We start from the raw sequence: 19,936 nt of genomic DNA on the forward strand, positions 1-19,936 counted from the left end.
AAATGCTCCTGTCAAATTCCTTATCGTTTCAATCTGCTTCCCAATTAAAAGGTCAGCATCATGATGACAGGAACGTCGTTTGCAGGCGTCACTGCTGCAGCCATATCTCCAGCACGTTTGCAGAAAATGTCATTGGTTGAAGGCCAATAACTCTCCTATTTCACAATGATTTCATCTCTCTTCACATCAACCCTAGGTGATGTTTTTATTCTCACCTTATGAACGAGAATACTGCAGCTCAAAATTCAAGTCTTGCCCAGAGTTTCTTGGCAAGTACGAAAGGGTTATGGCTACAAACTGGTCAGCTCCAAAGTCCTTGCAAACCCTGTCCGAGACCATGCGCGACCCCAGGGAGCGCCTGAGCAGATAACCAAAAGTGAAAAAGCCTACAGAACTCTTCTCTCAAGTTGGCGCTTCGGCTTCAGGACAGGCAGGGTCAGCTCGACACTACCTCCCTGGGGTCGCTCGCACTGACGTCACATGGCGACGCGGAAGATTTGCGTATGGGGCCTCGCTCTGGGATAGCTTTACGGCTTCTGGGAGCTGCAGCTTCGCGGTGAGAAGTATCCGCGACGAGCCGTCCGGGAAAGGTCCGAATGCGAACAAACCTAATCCGCGAGACTTGCTAAGTGAGTCGCCGCAGGGCGCGGTGTTCTGCGGGGGTCGGTGTGAGGGAGGCGAAGTGCCGCGAGGCCTAAACCTGCTTCCACACACATTTGCTCAGCTTCAGGACCACTGCCTGGCCTCGGATTTGATACATTGGGGTCTGGCGTGCTGGTGTGGTGCAGACTAACCCTGACCTGTGTGTACACTCCTGCGTCACTAGCCTCCGTCCCTCCGTCCCTCCATTCAAGTGGAAATAATGTGCTCCGCGCTCCGCTACCCCCTAGAGTGGTTTCGAAGAGCAGTGAAGAAATGTTTAGGAAGCTATAAAGTGCATTGCTACTCGCTGCATACCGTAAATTAAGAAGCAGGTGGATTGGGAAAATAAAGTTTCTAGATTATTTATCCATTTTTAAAACAACCAGTGACCTAGAGAGAGGCCCCATACCAGTAGAATTTGTTGACACTCTTAAGATCTCTATTGACTAGGCCGGGCGCGGTGGCTCAAGCCTGTAATCCCAGCACTTTGGGAGGCCGAGACGGGCGGATCACGAGGTCAGGAGATCGAGACCATCCTGGCTAACACGGTGAAACCCCGTCTCTACTAAAAAAATACAAAAAAACTAGCCGGGCGAGGTGGCGGGCGCCTGTAGTCCCAGGTACTCGGGAGGCTGAGGCAGGAGAATGGCGTAAACCCGGGAGGCGGAGCTTGCAGTGAGCTGAGATCCGGCCACTGCACTCCAGCCCGGGCGACAGAGCGAGACTCCGTCTCCAAAAAAAAAAAAAAGATCTCTATTGACTAAATAGCAGCTTCTACGGTTGTAAAGTAGCAAATATCTTAAATTTATTCCTTTTACATATTAAATCTGCTTACCAGAGTTTGCCTTTTTTTTTTTTTTTTTCTTTTTAAAGTCTCAAACATTTGGGCATTATTAAGTATTCTCTACTGCAGAGAATGTTATTTGTGATTCATGAATGAAAATGAAAACCTGAAACAACAAGAATGGATTTTACCTTAAATCTCTGTAGCAACTTTTGGTAAAATGGAAGGAAACATCTTAATTATCGTATAGATGTGTAGGTACCCTTCCGCACTACCTGTATGTTGCGAAATAAACTCATTCTTCATCATTTGAGCGCATGCTGAAGAAAGCCTTCCTTATATTTACATAATGATCATTGTATGTCTGAGGAAAGCTTAAAATTGTATCTTGTGCATAAAAAAGAGCTAATATGTATAGAAATGCTTACTAAAATTAATGTAAGTACCAAAGTTGCCTTACATGTTTAAACTTTATATTTAGAAATCACAGCATTTTCAAACTTACAGGTCTTGGCAGTTATTGTTTCATTTTACTCTCTTTAAGATTTTTTTTTCTAATTCATGTTAATTAGTTGATATAAATGAAAATTGAGTCAGTCAGGAAATCAGTTCAAATAAGTGTGAACAAATTTAAAAAAAAAAAGGGAAAAAAAACTTGGCCGGGCGCGGTGGTTCCGCCTGTCATCCTAACGTTTTGGTAGGCCAAGGTAGGTGGATCACTTGAGGTCAGGAGTTGAAAACCAACCTGGCCAACATGGAGAAACCCCGTCTCTACTTAAAAAAAATTAAAATAAAAACAAAAATTAGCCGGACGTGGTAGCGCGCACTTGTAATCCCAGCTACTCGGGAACTTGAGGTGGGAGAATCCCTTGAACCTGGGAGGCAGAGATTGCAGTGAGCCGAGATCGTGCCACTGCACTCCAGCCTGGGGAAGAGAGCGAGACTCTGTCTCAAAAAACAAACAAAAACTTTACTGAAATAGGCTACTTGGTAAGTCTTACTTGCTTTAAAATATGGAAAATAGAGTTCACAGAGGGAAAAAAATAACCTTTACCTTCAAGGAAACACTGTGAGTTTTTCTTTTACCATTGATCCCGAGTGTTTCTTTCTTGAAATACTGTTTCAAATCTTCTTTTAGTATAATCTGCATTAAGAAACCCAGAGAACATTGCATTGATATACTGCTTTATTGAGTTGTAATATTATATTTTCAGTCTAAATGAACTTATTGGCAATTTAAAAATAGAATATACAGTATGAAGAGTTTACTTCTTGACAATTATACAAGTATGACTTGTAAAATAATATTATAGTAGTAATAAGCACTGTTTTTATATATAGTTGTCTAGAACTGAATGAATAGGAATAGAGTTTTTTACTTTTCTTCTGTCAAAGATTGATTTTGCTTTCATCTGAGTTCCTACTGGAATTTAAAAGCAAAGTTTATTTACATTAATCATTTTGCTTTATTTTTATTTCATTTACTTTATTTATTTATTTTGAGGTGGAGTCTTGCCCTGTCACCCAGGCTGGAGTGCAGTGGCGCCATCTTGGCTCATTGCAACCTCTGCCTCCTGGGTTCAAGTGATTCGCCTGCCTCACCCACCAGAGTAGCTGGGATTACAGGTGCATGCCACCTTGCGTGGCTAATTTTTGTATTTTTAGTACAGACAGGGTTTCACCTTGTTGGCCAGGCTGGTCTTGAACTCCTGACCTCAAGTGATCCGCCCCCTTTGGCCTCCCAAAGTGCTGAGATTACAGGCGTGAGCCACCGCACCTGGCCACGTGAGTAATTTGAAAGTCACCATACAATATTTTGACTAATTTATCTTAACAAATCTGTAACAGTTACTGAAGGAAAGTGAAAAAAAATTAAGTGTGGGGTCCTTTAAATTTGATTTTATTGATTAATTTTTTATATATTTCATATTTACATTGTGGTCCATTGAGAGAGAAGTCTCCATTTTTACCTGCTTCATTTTCATCTGTGTATACCACTCCCCTCCCAAATTTTTTTGATGCTCTGACCCAGCATAGGTTGATGTATCAAGTTAATTTTCAACCTCATTGTCCTCAGTAAAGTCACCATAGACATTTCATAAGTTCAGAGATTCTTCATTTATATGTCTGATATAATTATTTTTGTGAGACATGATTACAGAGAAGTTTCTCCCTGTCCCTCCACCGAGCTCACTAAAACTCCATCTCCCCCTAACACTTCTGTATATACACAGGGTTCTCTGCTACAAATTGATGTTTAGATAAACTTCAGTGAAATGACTCTTCAGGAATTGGTGTTTAAGGCTGCCTCCTGTTATATGGACAAAGTAGCTGTATGTTTTGATGAATGCAACAACCAGCTTCCAGTTTACTACACCTATGAGACTGTGGTTAATGCTGCTTCTGAATTATCAGATTTTCTGCTGTTACACTGTGACTTTCAAGGAATTCGGGAAATTGGTCTCTACTGCCAACCTGGAATAGACTTACCCTCTTGGATTTTAGGGTAATATTTTTTAGAACTGTAAATTTGATGTTACTCCAAGCTAATGTAATTTTTTAATAGAGTATATTGCAAGTTACTGTTCTATTTACTATTGGATTTTTCTGTATTGTTTGGTCAATTGTAGAGAGGCTAAAGAAGATTGCATTTCCCCTAGTATTATTTTTAATTATTTAAATTAATTGTTCTGAGCTTATTTAGGAGAGACTAGAAGCTTACTAATAGAACATTTAAGTATCTCCAAAATATAAGGGCTTCATTAATCTGTTAAAGGAAAACAATTATGACAATTTATAACACGTTGTTGTTAGATAAAAGAAAACAGGATTTCACAGATAACATGACTATGTTTTTGGTCCACAACTGAAAATTTAAGCACTAAGGTATTCAATAAATCAGTAAATTAGAGTTTTGGATAATAGTTGATATAGATTGAAATATGAACCTATTGGAAGACAGATATTTGCAAAATGTTTAATCATTTTGCAATGATTCCAACAGATATTTGCAAAATATTTAATCATTTAAATTGTTCTAGAATGTTATCCTCATATAGTGATTTCTATTCTAGAACTCTGCAATAAATATAAACTGCCAAAGAAAGAGTTTATTCATTCTATATGTGTCTTAGTAAATTAATTATATAAATATAAAGCAAAAGATGTTCAAAAATTTACTTTTGGCCAGGCACAGTGGCTCACACCTGTAAATCCCAGCACTTTGGGAGGCTGAGTCTGGAGTATTATTTAAGGCCAGGAGTTCGAGAGCACCCTGGTGACTTAACAAGACCCCATCGCTATAAGACAATAAACAAAAACAACAACAACAAACATTTACTTCCACTCAATTATTGACAAAATGTATTGAGAACTTACTATGTGCAAAGATCTGATGTCCTTAAAGTATACCTGAAACTACTTAAAATGCTTAACTTTTAAAAATCTTGTATTTCTCTATATTAAGTGATGAGAATTTAACATAGTAAATACTTAGGGTTTTCATGAAGAAAAGATAAAATGACAGTGTTTATTTATTTATTTATTTATTTATTTATTTATTTATTTATTTTTGAGATGAAGTTTCACTCTTATTGCCCAGGTTGGAGTACAATGGTGTGATCTCGGCTCACCGCAACCTCCACCTCCCAGGTCCAAGCAATTCTCCTGCCTCAGCCTCCCAAGTAGCTGGGATTACAGGCGCCCACCATCACCCGGCTAATTTTGTATTTTTAGTAGAGACAGGGTTTCTCCATGTTGGTCAGGCTAGTCTCGAACTCCTGACCTCAGGTGATTCACCTGCCTCAACCTCCCAAAGTGCTGGGATTACAGGTGTGAGCCACTGTGCCCGGCTAAAATGACGGTGTGTATTACCAACTAAGTGTCAATGAAAACATTGGAAATTTCTGATCAGCAATAAAGCGCTCCAGAAACCATTTTTATGCTGCTACAAAAAATAAAGCGCATAGAGAAATAGAAATGCTTAAACAAATACTAAATCAACAGACATTCTGTGCTGACTGTGTACTTTTTTCTTTAGAATTCTCCAAGTCCCAGCTGCTTATGTACCTATTGATACAGATTCACCACCATCATTATCAACTCATTTTATGAAAAAATGTAATCTAAAGTATATCCTTGTTGAAAAAAAACAAATTAATGTAAGTCTAGGTGTTTCAATTGTTTTCTGCCTGTATTACATTTATCTTTCAATTGAAGCATTCCTTCCTTCTCCCATCTGGATTCCTAAGTCTGCTAAATGTGGCAAGGTTTCTCAGTCTTTGCACTATGACATTTTTAGGGTTGAGTAATTGTTGTGAGGAGTGTTCCATACATTATAGGATATTTTGCAATGTCTTTGACCGCACTCACTAGACTTCAGTAGCACTTCCCAGTCGTAACAACCAAAAATCTCCAGACATTGCCATTTGTCCCCTGGAGGGGCTCTCTACCCCTTATACTGCATTGTGAACCACTGTTCTGTGGTATGAACAGATCTGTTAGCCTTATAATAATATATTATGCATTGTTTTGAATTTCCTTTCTCTTTCCAAAGTATTTCCTATACTGCAAAATTTTATAATACTTGAAACTTTCATATTTATGGCAATTACATTGGTCAGCAACACTGTAGAATTATAACAAAGCTTGCATTTGGAAAAAGAGACTGGTACTTAGAAAACTAAATTTGGCCGGGCGCGGTGGCTCAAGCCTGTAATCCCAGCACTTTGGGAGGCCGAGACGGGCGGATCACAAGGTCAGGACATCGAGACCATCCTGGCTAACACGGTGAAACCCCGTCTCTACTAAAAAATACAAAAACCTAGCCAGGCGAGGTGGCGGGCGTCTGTAGTCCCAGCTACTCGGGAGGCTGAGGCAGGAGAATGGCATGAACCCGGGAGGCGGAGCTTGCAGTGAGCTGAGATCCGGCCACTGCACTCCAGTCTGGGCGACAAAGCAAGACTCTGTCTCAACAAAAAAAAAAAAAAAAAAAAAAAAAAGAAAACTAAATTTATTGTTTTTTATTTTTAAATGATTGCCAACCAAAAATATAACCAAGAAACACTGCTTTGGGGGCAAGAATTATATCTTCAGCAAGACGCAGCCCATGCTTCATTATTTATTTATTATTTATAAAATACTGTTTTACTAAAGGGGAAGAACGTTATAAAAATATATTCAATTTAGCCTGTTTTTGCCCATTTTCTATATGAGCCAGTTTGTAATGGGGTAACTTAAATGTGTTACTCCCTCCTGTCCCCCCCCCACTGTGTGTGTGTGTGTGTATATGTGTGTGCGCGCGTGCACCTGTGTGTATATAAGAAGTATCAAGAACTTGAGATATATGGGTTACTGTCTAGAGACTCAAAGGGTTTTTGTTTTTTTTTTTGTTTTTTTTTTTGAGCCAGAGTCTCACTCTGTTACCCAGGCTGAAGTGCAGTGGGCAGTGGTGCGATCTCAGCTCACTGCAACCTCTGCCTCCCAGGTTCAAGCGGTTCTTGTGCCTCAGCCTCCCAAGTAGCTGGAATTACAGCTGCATGCCACCACACCCGGCTAATTTTTGTATATATTTTTTTAAGTAGAGACAAGGTTTCTCCATGTTGGCCAGGCTGGTCTTGAACTCCTGACCTCAAGTGATCTGCCCACCCCGACCTCCCAAAGTGCTGAGATTACAGGCATGAGCCACCACACCTGATCTGGTTAATAAATGTTTTAAAAATAAATATTTGTTAGTGTGTAGCCAAAGTTTCCTCTACTCCTCAAATTGGTTATTCCATTGTTCATGAGTAAACAAAACTGAAATGGGGATGTGATGTTTTTCTTAGCAACCTTAGTGAAAATTTTATAAAGGGTAACTTAGTATTAATTATCAATATCAAGGTATTCTTTATGACCAGTAGGAGTTGGGCATAGCAAAACCCAAGAACGAACGAGTTGAGCATAGCAAAACCTTGCTTCCTATCCCATGATTTTGATGATGGTGTAAGTGTTCTTCCTTCATTTAACACAGGAGCAATCAGTATTTTTAAGCATCTACTGTACGTATCCATTAAAGCAATAGTTCTCAACTGGGGACAGTTAGCAATGTCTAGACATATTTTTTATTGTAATGATGGAAGTGGGGTGCTACTGGCATCTGGTGGATGGAGGCCAGGGATACTGCTAAAAATCCTACAATGTATAGTTACTCCTGAACCCATACACCCATCTACATAGTGTGATAATTGTCCTAAGTGACGTAAACATAACCTAGTAGATATAGTAGAATTTTAATGAGGAGGGATGATTTTGAGCTCGATCTGAAGAGTATGTAGGCCTTTAATTTTGTAAATATTACAGGCCACACCACATCCCCTACCCAATGCATACACATACACCAAACACACTAAGAAAACACTGTAGGCTTCTGGGTTGTGACCTTTTTCTCATTATTTATGTTGATTTATTTAATGTGAAAACTTAGGTTATATTTCATTATACTGTTGTTGTCAACCTAAAAAGATATATTCAAAGAAACCTTACTTTCAACGTGTACAAATTTAGCTTAGCATCTCTTCATCCAAACTCACTTCTGCATTAATTCATCTCCATCCACCAAATCACCTGGGCCAGAAACCCAACAATTTTCTTAGACTCAGTCCACATCCAGAAAGTCACCATGTCTTATTTATTCTTTGCTCATAGACCCTTTCTAACTACTCCTCTTGCAACAGAATAGTAGTTCAGAACCATATACTATATCTGAATTACTGCAAAAGACTCATTAAATGATTCTCACTTAGCAGAATCTCATTTATTATTCTGTCCTTGTTAGAGTCTAATCTATGCTATTGCTACCTTCAATTGGATCCTGTCACTTACAGGTTAAGATCTAAACTCCTTTGTGCTGACTGTACAAAATTATTAAGGATTTGCATCTCATCTCCTATCAGCTACGCACCTCACCTTTTCCCTTTCCCCCTCCCCATTCTTTACCTTAATTGGAATGCTTAATGTTCACATATCAGCTTTCCCAGGTCAGATCCTCAATGTTGGTTGTTTGCCTGAAGTGCCCATTTTTATTATTTGGAGAATAGCTCCTTATAACAAATATTACCCATGAAGCAATCTCTGACCTTCTAGGCAGAGTTAAGTTCAGCATTCTGTGTTCCCATTAACATTTCAAGCCTGCTTTATTATCATAACACACTGCATTATAATTGCTTTTATATGTCTGGTGTTTTGGAAAATAGGTTTGAAAGTAAGGACAGCACTTTGCTCTTGGAGATTTATTTATCTTTCTACCCCTGGGTGTATAGCAAGTACTCCCCCCAACTCCCCAAAAAAGTCATGTTGAATGAGTAAATGAATACAGTTGGCCCTCTGTATCCAGAGGTTTCCCATCCGAGGAGTCAACCAACTGCAGACTGAAAATATTTGGGGCCTACGCCTATAATCCCAGCACTTTAGGGGACTGACGCAGGAGATCATTTGAGTCCAGGAGTTTCAGACCAGGTTGGGTAACATAGTGAGACCTCGTCTCTGCTAAAAATAAAAAAACTGTCTGGATGTGGTGGTGCACACCTGTAGTTCCAGCTACTCAAGAGGCTGAAGTGGGAAACTCACTTGAGCCCAGCTGTTTGAGGTTGCAGTCAGTTAAGATTTCACTGCTGCGGCTGGGCGGGGTGGCTCACACCTGTAATCCCAGCACTTTGGGAGGCTGAGGCGGGCGGATCACGAGGTCAGGTGATCGAGACCATCCTGGTTAACACGGTGAAACCCTGTTTCTACTAAAAAGAATACAAAAAAATTAGCCGGGCATGGTGGCAGGTGCCTGTAGTCCCAGCTACTCGAGAGGCTGAGGAAGGAGAATGATGTGAACCTGGGAGGCAGAATTTGCAGTGAGCCGAGATTGCGCCACTGCACTCCAGCCTGGGCGAAAGAGCGAGACTCTTGTCTCAAAAATAAAATAAAATAAAATAAAACAATAAAGATTACACCGCTGCACCCAGCCTGGGCAACAGAGAGAGACCCTGTCTCAAGAAAAAAGAAGAAAATATTCAGAAAAAAAAAAAAACCCAGTGCAACAGTAAAAACTAATACAAATTTTAAAATATAGCAACTATTTACATAGCATTAATTAGCGTAGTTTTATATTAGTTATAAGTAATCTAGAGATGATTTAAAGTACATGGGAGGATGTGCATGGGTTATATGCAAGTACAGCACCATTTTATATAAGGGACTTGAGTATGTTCAGATTTTGGCATCTGAGATGATCCTAGAACCAATTCCCCCATAGATACTGAGGGATGACTGTATTTCATATTACTTCTATATAAAGAAGAATATCTTTTAACATACTAATATTGTAAACTTTGTTCCCCATTTCACACAGAAATTTAAATCTTTTCATGAAACGTTATTGAGCCACGATACATTTACAGTAGAACATAATGACCTAGTGCTCTTCAGACTTCACTGGAAAAATACTGAGGTGAACTTGATGCTAAGTGATGGAAAAGAGAAATATGAAAAAGAAAAAATAAAAATCAGCGTAAGTTCTGAGCATGTCAATGAAGAAAAAGCAGAACACGTGGATCTGAGGCTAAAGCATTGCTTAGCGTATATACTACATACATCAGGGACTACAGGGATACCGAAGATTGTCAGAGTGCCTCATGAGTGTATAGTACCAAATATCCAGCATTTTCAGTAAGTTCTATTCTTTTGACTCTTTCTTAGAACCTATATTTTAGGCCAGGTGTGGTGGCTCATACCTGTAATCCCAGCACTTTGGGAGACTAAGGCGGCAGATCACTTGAGGTCAGGAGTTCAAGACCAGCCTGGCCAACATGGTGAAAGCTGTCTCTACTAAAAAAATACAAAAATTAGCCGGGCGTGGTGGTGGGTGCCTGTAATACCAGCTACTGGAGAGGCTGAGACAGGAGAATTGCTTGAACCCAGGAGGTGGAGGTTGCAGTGAGCTGAGAATATGCCACTACACTCCAGCCTGAGTGACACAGTGAGACTGTCTCAAAAACAAAACAAAATAAAACAAAAAAACCTTGTATTTTAAAGGGAAAAAATAATTTTAAAACTTTTGGTTTTATAACTCTTGTTCCTAAATTTAAAATCCTAAGAAGTAATTAAGTCTTTTTTGTTTCAGCTGTATCTGAATTTTAGTTCTCTGCAGACTAGGCCCTTCACCTGTTTCATCCAAGCCTAGGGCCAGACACAGAACAAACAAATGATGTGATTAGAAGCTTTGCATCTTAATTATTAATAAAAAGGGAGAACGGGTTTTCCTAGCAGAGGTACTAGCAGAGTTATATGAGAATGAAGGTGTTTGTCCTGCTAGAATGTCAGAGCAGGGCTGAGGAAACAGTGAAAGATCAGGAGCCTGGTATGCCCAGTTGAAGGCTGAACTTAATCCAGTAGATGATGGGGAACCATTAAAAGATTCTCATTTTATGAAGTTCCCTCTTGTAGTAGTATTGTGGTGTTTGACTTGCTGATGTGGTCAAGAGATTAGAAATCACCAAAGTTGACATTCTTAATTTGCCAAGAAAGAGAGAAGGAAGTGAACCTTAGGGGTGTAGTCCTAGAATATCAAAGGAGGATAGAGAAATAGAAACCTCATGAGACACGTATGTAATTTTATGTGATTTTAAGTTTTATGTAATGTTAAATGTTTAAGTAATATTCAAAAGTAAAATTGAATGAAAAGGGAAGAAAAAAGAATCAAGTGAAGTTAATTTTAACAGTATATTTTATTTAATTCAGTATACTCCAAAACATTACTTCAATATGTAATCAATATAAACATTACTAGTAAGGTATTTTGCATTTTTTATGCTAATCATCTTCAAAATCTGGCATACATTTTATACTTACACATCTCACTTTGGACTAGCCACATTCTTAGTGCTCAGTGGACCTGTGGTATTGGATGGCACATGCAGGCCTGGAAAGAAGAAATGGTTAAATATTGGTAGAGAAAGATGTCTGTTGTAATTGACAATATAGTCTTTAGTGACTTCTTAAGTCCCCAAGGTTGCAGATAGATTACATTAGGCTGGAGATAAGAGGATAGGAGATAATGAAATAGAGGTCATAAAAGTCAAATGTTATTTTCTAGAAACCGGTTTTAATGGAAAAGAGGGAATTCTGGGATGGACATAGGTGTTTTGTCTTTAAGATTGGAGAGGTTGGCTGGGTGCAGTGGCTTACGCCTGTAATCCCACACTTTGGGAGGCTACAGCAGGAGGATCGCTTGAGCCCAGGAGTTCAAAACCAGCCTGGGTAACATAGTGGTACTCCCTCTTTAAGAAACACACAAAAAATTAGCTGGGCATGGTGATCTGTGTCTATAATCCTAGCACCTCAGGAGGCTGAGGGGGAGGGATTGATTTAGCCCAGGAGGTCAAGTCTACAGTGATCCGTTGTCGCACCACTGCACTCCAGTCTGGGTGACAGAGCGAGACCCTATCTTAAAAAAAAAAAAAAAAAAAAGGAGCAGTTTATAGGCTGAGGGTAGGGAGTTGGTAGAAAGGGTTGGTTTGAATAATGGAGTAGTAATAGAAATATTAACAAAGGAGTAAGATACATTTAGATGGGAGGGAATGACATTATTTAAAATACTGAGTGGAATACCTCTTTTTTTTGATACCCTCAAAAAGATTAGGATAGTAAAGTATATACATTTCTTGGTGTTAGAGGAAGCCAGTAGGTTTTAACTTTTGTATGAGGCAGAAGGCCAAGTCATACCTAAGAGTGTGGGAGGTGAGGTGGGGATGGGGATGTAGGGAACTTGAAGAAAATGAAGCAGATAAGGGATCTGGGGGAGGTGAAGAGATAGTCGACCACCAGGCACTGGCCCGGCAGTGGTAAGAATGGTCTGTGAAATGGGAGCAAACATTTACTTAATGAGGGTTGAAGGGTTGATTTATGACTAAATTATACAAATTTCTTGATACTTGTTTGGTGCTTCAACTTAATTCAATTGATTTGCCTGTTAGAAATCCTTTTTTGGTTTGCTTTTATGTTCTTAAGTGAGGTGGCAAATAATTCGATTCTAGAGAGATGAAATGTTAAAATATTCAATTTAAAAATTAAAACAGTAATGTTAAATTTTCTGTTTTAGACTTAGATCACTAAACTAGGGAGTACTAAATTTCAGACACATATTAGAACAATCTTATCTCCGTTGCTAGCTCCCCAAATATTACCAGAATAACCTATTAACAAGACAGTGCTAGCTGGGCGTGGTGGCACAAGTCTGTAGTCTTAGCTACTCCAGTGGCCAAAGCAGGAAGATTGCTGAGCCTAGGAGTTTGAGGCTGCAGTAAACTGTGATTGAACTTGGGCAACTGCAAGACCCTGCACTCCAGCTTGGGTGACAGAGCAAGACTCTGTCTTTAAAAAAAAAAGACAACGCTGAGTTTTCTTGTGGATGTTGGTAAGAGGCAGCACTACCTCCACAGAGTATGATAGCTGCAGAAAGGGAAGGACTAGGTTTCATTTATGGAAATTTTGAGGTCTAATTTAGATAGATCTTTCAAATCAGGGGATTAATTTTAAGGCTTGGATAAGGATAACTATTTTTTAAACATTTAAAAATTAGTTGTTTTTTTGACTTTGCATAAGTTACGTAACCTTCATGAACTTCAGTTTTCTTCATTTTAAAATGGGGGTGGAGAACTTTTCCTCTACCATCTGTGACGCAGTATCTGACAGAATTAAACTGACAAAAAACAGATTAAGAAAAAAAGTTTATTCCTATGCATATAGCAGTTTACAAAAGAAATGGAATTGCATTTTATTAAGTTCATTTAAATGTATTTGTAAATTTATTTGTTCATAAAATTTCTTTGTTCATAGGAAGAACAAATAAATTGTTTTGGAAAGACAAATGGGTTTTCAGGAAAATAAACAGGAGATAAGAAAGTTTGTGATAATACTTGGGTATGCAGGTGCAGTGGTCTTTCTGTCTTCTTCACAGCCATAACACTGTCTTCAGAGAGGGGATTTATGGTAGGTTTACCCTTGGTCTTCCTGGGAGTAAAAACTACTCTGAAGAAGAAGTTTATGGCACCCTCATTTGCCAGAAGTTTCTGTTTTTAGTCAGATAAGGGAAGCTCCAAGAAGGTTTCTTCTGCATTTGTTGAGTCTCAAATGTCCTCTTTTTTTTTTTTTTCTTTTGAGACAGAGACTCACTGTCGCCCAGGCTGGAATGCAGCAATGCAGTCTCAGCTCACTGCAACCTCTGCCTCCCAGGTTCAAGCTATTCTTCTGCCTCAGCCTCCCACTACAGGCGCACTGAAGGGGTGGCCTGCCCCTCCACACCTGTGGGCTTTTCTTGTCAGGTGGAACGAGAGACTTGAGAAAAGAAAGAGACACAGAGACAAAGTATAGAGAAAGGAAAGTGGGCCCAGGGGACCGGTGCTCAGCATACAGAGGACCCACGCCGGCACCGGTCTCTGAGTTCCCTCAGTATTTATTGATAATTATCTTTACCATCTTTTAGAAAAAGGGAAAGTGGCAGGACAATAGGGTCATAGTAGGGAGAAGACATATGAATATCAGCAGAAAGACATATGAATAAAGATCTCTGACATGAATAAGTTTAAGGAAAAGTGCTGTGCCTTGATGTGCATATGCAAGCATCTCCATAAACCTTTTCAGTGCATAAAGAGCAGCATTGCCACTAGCACGTCCCACCTCCAGCCCTAAGGCGGTTTTCTCCTATCTCAGTAAATAGAACACACAATCGGGTTTTACACCGAGAGGTTCCATTACCCAGGGATGGGCAGGAGACAGATGCTTTTCTCTATCTCAACTGCCAAGAGGCCTTCTTTCCTCTTTTACTAATCCTCCTCAGCACAGACCCTTCACCCTTCACGGGTGTCGGGCTGGGGACGATCAGGTCTTTCCCTTCCCACGAGGCCATATTTCAGACTATCACATGGGGAGAAACCTTGGACAATACCTAGCTTCCCTAGGCAGAGGTCCCTGCAGCTTTCCGCAGTGTTTGTGTCCTTGGGTACTTGAGATTAAGAGAATGGTGATGACTTTTAACAAACTTACTGCCTTCAGGCACTTGTGTAACAAAGCACATCCTGCACAGCTCCAAATCCATTAAACCTTGAGTCACCACAGCACATGTCTCCTGCAAGGACAGGGTTGGGGGTAGGGTTACAGATTAACAGCATCTCAATGGCAGAAGAATTTTTCTTATTACAGAACCAAATGGAGTCTCTTATGTCTACTCCTTTCTACATAGACAAGTAACAATCTGATCTCTCTTTCTTTTCCCCCCACACACGCCACCATACCTGGCCAATTTTTATAGCTTTAGTAGAGACAGGGTTTCACTGTCTTGGCCAGGCTGGTCTCGAACTCCTGACCTCAGGTATCTGCCCGCCTTGGCCTCCCAAAGTGCTGGGATTACAAGCATGAGCCACTGCGCCTAGCCTCAAATGTCTTTACCTTAGAATAATCTTCATACCAACTTGGGTTCTGAGTTAGGTTCTCACATAATCACACCTGCCTCATGTGGTGGTTGGGAAAATGAGGAACAATATATTAGATACCCAACCTAAGCTTCACAAGTAATATGTTTAAATGTTTGTTGTGTTCCACTTTTTTTCTTCCTTTAAAATCTGTCTCTTCTTTTTTTTCAACTTTTCTTATATTGAATGCATCTTGAGCTGCTTTCTTGAAATGAACTACATGGAGCATTCATCCTCTATGCATGCGTAACCTTGCCCATTTTTGTTCATAGAATTGAAAAACTAAAAATATTCTCAGAATTTAAGCTTTGCTGGAAGCCTTTTAGAAAGTTTGAATACCTAAGTAGGAAGCTAGACAATATATGTGAAGAATAATTCCTCTAAAACTTGGAGTTTGAGGGTAGCCTTTGTTGGGCTGAGAAAATGATACCCCAATGTATGGCACTTTGGCATGCTGAGTACTTTGAGCTGAAGGACATTGGAAGGACTTCAGAAGTAAAGTCTCTTTCTGACCTTCTGCCCTTCTTTCTCTTGCTTCCCTTTCTCCCCAAGGCAGGCCGTAGTAACCGAACCCTCTCCCTCAAAGATAGTCTTAAAACCTAGAGGCCGGGCATGGTGGCTCACGCCTGTAATCCCAGCACTTTGGGAGGCTGAGGTGGGTGGATCGTTTGAGGTCAGGAGTTTGAGACCAGCCTGATCAACATGGTTGAAACCCAGTCTCTACTAAACATTCAAAAAAATTAGCCAGGCGTGGTGGCACATGCCTGTAGTCCCAGCTACTCGGGAAGCTGAGGCAGGAGAATCGCTCGAACCCAGGAGGCAGAGATTGCAGCGAGCCGAGATCACGCCACTGTACTCCAGCTTAGGTGACAGAGCGAGACTTTTCTCAAAAAAAAAAAAAAAATCTAGAAATATAGAAATATTAATCTAACCTTTATATGTAAGAGCTGGCTGTAAAGAAATTGCTCTTACTTACCTTGTCTGAAAGTAGAACATAAGACTCATTCCAGAAAGGGTCCTGCCCTATACATGGGAGGAAGAAATGCCACGCAGAGAAGCCAGGAATTTAAAAGGACAGGCCTTGCTGGATTTTCCCACTCAGTTTATTACTCATTCCCTTTTTGTGTAATCACATTTCTACACAGCAGTCCACTCTATTGAATCTAAGCATTAAAATGGACGCTTTTCACTTGGGTCTTTGGGTCTTCATTCTGAAGCCTCCCATGTTTCATAAAACTTTGATTAAATTAATTTGTCATGCTTTTCTGTTGTTAAACTGTCTTTTGTTTATAAGAGTGTTGGCTGTGAGCCTTATGATGGGGAGGAAAGGTATCACAGCCTTTCGGCACCTACACCTTTAACATACAGTGAGTTTTTATTTTACCTGAGACACCATATACATGGTTATAATTTTTAAAATGTTTATACCATATTTGAAGCTCTTTTGAAATTAAGATGCTTTTAGATGTATTGGTGTTTGTGTGTTCAAATTGAAATAGTGTCATAGGCTCAACAGTGACTATCCATGCTCTATAAGATCCTAACCACATATATTCTTATTCTGCTTTTTGTTCAGATACTGAAAGAAAATGCCAAATAGAAAGGGGAGTCGGAAGTCTCTGTTAAGCATCATTGAATAAGTATGACAGAATAAGGATTCTGCCAGAGGAGCAGAACCAGGAGTTAGATCAGGGATTCATTATAAGAAATTGGTTTACACAGTTGTGGGGGCTGGCTAAGCAAGTCTAAAGTCCATAGGGATCAGTTAGGAAGGGGTGATCACAAGCAGGCTGGAATCCCGTGGCCATGAGACTGTCCCAGGTGAAATCAGATTGGAGGGAAGGGAGATTAATTGCAGACCCAGCTGCTGTTTGGATCTCTTCTTCAGAGAAGACCTAAAACCTCTTCCAAAGGCCTTCCAAGTAAATTCAGCCAACCCTGGATAATCTCACTTTTGATTAAGTAAATCAGCTGATTAGGGACTATAGGGTTTGATTGAATAACTGCTTGAAGAAGGCATGTGTGCTGCTAAGCAGCAGCCTCCCTTCTGTTCCTCAGCTCTCAAGAGAATATCCCTTGTCTCCTTCCCTAACGGGAAACATACTAGAGAGGGAATTCTGGGGGCAGTAGTTCAATCAAACCAAGTTGACACATCAAAAGTCATCACAGATGATAAAATATGTCTGGTAAAACATGGATATTGCTTTAAATGGCTGTTAATTCTTTCTTTTATGAAGAAGATTTCTTGAATTTTGATAGCACTATTTTGCCTAATTTAAGAGAGAAGAATAATATCTGGCCAACATTCAGAAACTTGATAATCATAAACACATGAACACTTTTTTAGGATATGTGCTTACTAAATGTTTGACGTTTCTTATAACTGCATTCTGTTTTGCCTTAGGGTACTTTTTGACATCACACAAGAAGATGTTTTGTTTCTGGCTTCACCTCTGACCTTTGATCCTTCTGTTGTGGAAATATTTCTTGCTCTATCAAGTGGTGCCTCTCTGCTTATTGTACCAACTTCCATCAAGTTGCTCCCATCAAAATTAGCCAGTGTTCTCTTTTCCCATCATAGAGTGACTGTTTTGCAGGTACATTTTAGTAGCAGTGAATGTTTTGTTTATCATTTTTCAATATTTCAAGTGTTTTAAAGAATATTTTGTATTCCTGTAGTTCTTTATAATGGATTAATATAATCTGGTTAGGTTATCAGGGGTTACCTCCTCATGATGTGACTTTTTTTTTGTTTATTTGAAAATGAAAAAAGATAAGTGAATTCTGCCTAGAAAATTATTTTATTATGTATTTTGTGCATACTATAATAACTAGAGGACCTTGACTTTGACTCAGATTTGTTGGATTTGAGAAGGATAGGCTGCCTCTTCTGTCTTAAAATCTATGTATGTTGTGTTTCTCATGAAAAACTAGTATAAGTACATTAAATTATAATCGAGTTAGGAATATAGATTTTCTTATTTTTATATCAGTATACTTTACATTAACCTACAGAAACAAGTGTTTTTGAAATTTGGCCCTTTAAAATGTTATTAAATGTGTATCTGACTGGTGATTAGGTCATGCAGGTACACAAGTATATGACTGGTACACAAGCCTTAAGTTACTACAGTGTAAGTAGCTAAAGGTACTAGAGAATTAGCAATATTATATGCATATCATAATATGTAAATATCTTTGTTAAGTGTTCAACTGCCATGAGCCTTAGGTTTTATCTGTAAATGGAAATAATACCCATCTCAAATAGAATTAAATGAGACAGTGTAGCATAGTTCCTGATTGTGTGTGTGAGTCCATTCAGGCTGCTGTAACAAAATACCATAAACTGAGTAGATTATAAACAACAGACATTTATTTCTTACAGTTCTGGAGGTGGGAAGTAAGATTAAGTCATCAGGAGATTTGATCTCTCACGAGGGGCCCACTCACTGATTCATTAGACTGCAGTCTTTTCACTGGGTCCTCACATGATGGAAAGGGTTTTATAAGGTCACTAATCTCATTCATGAGGTCTCTGCCTACATGACCTAATCACTTCATAAAGGCCCTACCTCCTAATACCATTGCCCTGAAATTTAGCGTTCCTTCCTTCCCTCCCTCCCTCCCTCCCTCCCTCCCTCCCTCCCTCCCTTCCTTCCTTCCTTCCTTCCTTCCTTCCTTCCTCCCTCCCTCCCTCCCTCCCTCTCTCTTTCTCTTCCCTTTGTCACTTTCTCTCTCTGTTTCTTTCAACAGAGTCTTGCTGTGTTGCCCAGACTGGAGTGAAGTGGCGTGATCTTGGCTCACTCTACCCCCTGAGTTCAGGCGATTCTTGTGCCTCAGTCTCCCCGAGTAGCTGGGATTACAGGCGACCGCCACCACGCCAGGCTAATTTTTGTATTTTTGGTAGAGACAGGGTTTCACCATGTTGGCCCCGCTGATCTCACTCCTGGCCTCAAGTGATCCTTCTGCCTCTGCCTCCAGAGTTCTGGGATTACAGGCATGAGCCACCGCACCTGGCCTGAGAGTTAGGATTTCAACATATGAATTTGAGGGGGAGACACAAACATTCAGAATATGGTGTGTTATATTCATGTACCTATGTGCATATGTGCATCTTAATTATTAGTTTCCATTGTCTTTTTTTTTTTTTTTTTAATCGAGACAGAGTCTTACTCTTGTCGCCCAGCCTGGAGTATACTGGTGCGACCTCAGCTCACTGCAATCTCTGTCTCCCAGGCTTAAGAGATTCTCATGCCTTGGCCTCTTGAGTAGCTGGGATTACAGGCATGTACCACCATGCCCAGCTAATTTTTGTATTTGTAATGGAGACAGCATTTTGCGATGATGGCCAGGCTGGTCTTGAACTCCTGGCCTCCTGGCCTCAAACTCCTTAATCTGCCCGCCTTGGACTCCCAGAGTCCTGGGATTACAGATGTGAGCCACCACGCCCAGCTTCCACTTTCTATTTTGATAAACTAAAATTATCAGGTTTTTATCCAGGGTAACAATAATTGAGAGGATATTAAATTTCTGCTACAAAAACAAAATTTGATACTTTGAACTTTTTTAAGGCAATGTGTTTTTCATCCTAATTCATGTATAGATATGAACTGAGTATAGCAGTGTGGCTTGTTGGGTGTGAAGGGATATAAATTCTCATCTGTTAGTCACATTCCATGAATTCTGTGGATCTGGGTAAGATTTTACTATAACTGTTTTATTTACCTGTAAAATTCAAAGAGCATATTTTTCAGGGGATGTTTGCCAAGTTCCTTGACAGATTTGACTGATAGTTACTAAAAGGGAAGGAGACTTTGCTTCTATGTCAGGTCAGTGAATTCTACCTCTTTAAATCTCATCCCCTTGTTTGATGTTTTAGCACTATCTCAGATAAATTTACTTTAGCAGTTGTTTTTAACCTTTTTGGGATCAAATTTTTCTGAGAAACTGATAGAAACTTACTCTTTTCCAAGAACATGACAAATTTTGCATATAGTTTCATGGTGATTTTATTTAT

The 19,936-nt window shown here is 39.7% G+C and overlaps 1 protein-coding gene across 10 annotated transcripts in view; it reads left to right on the top strand.

Annotated features, from left to right (window-relative positions):
* Positions 1-480: 480 nt before the first annotated feature.
* The window catches only part of AASDH (aminoadipate-semialdehyde dehydrogenase), a 44,182-nt gene continuing 24,726 nt past the window's right edge, over positions 481-19,936 (top strand). The window contains exons 1-5 of one of the 10 annotated variants that reach the window (XM_007998637.3): positions 481-629; positions 3,661-3,932; positions 5,466-5,586; positions 9,804-10,120; positions 17,324-17,516. In XM_007998637.3, the coding sequence (XP_007996828.3) occupies positions 3,703-3,932; positions 5,466-5,586; positions 9,804-10,120; positions 17,324-17,516 (861 nt within the window). In that variant the 5' untranslated portion in view covers positions 481-629; positions 3,661-3,702. Of the gene's footprint in view, positions 630-3,660; positions 3,933-5,465; positions 5,587-9,803; positions 10,121-17,323; positions 17,517-19,936 lie in introns of those variants that run through there. The other 9 variants (XM_007998633.3, XM_007998630.3, XM_007998632.3 and 6 more) reach the window with 9 other exon arrangements.

The sequence above is a fragment of the Chlorocebus sabaeus genome, chromosome 7 (assembly GCF_047675955.1).
Source record: "Chlorocebus sabaeus isolate Y175 chromosome 7, mChlSab1.0.hap1, whole genome shotgun sequence".
In the NCBI taxonomy this organism is placed as follows: Eukaryota; Metazoa; Chordata; class Mammalia; order Primates; family Cercopithecidae; genus Chlorocebus; species Chlorocebus sabaeus.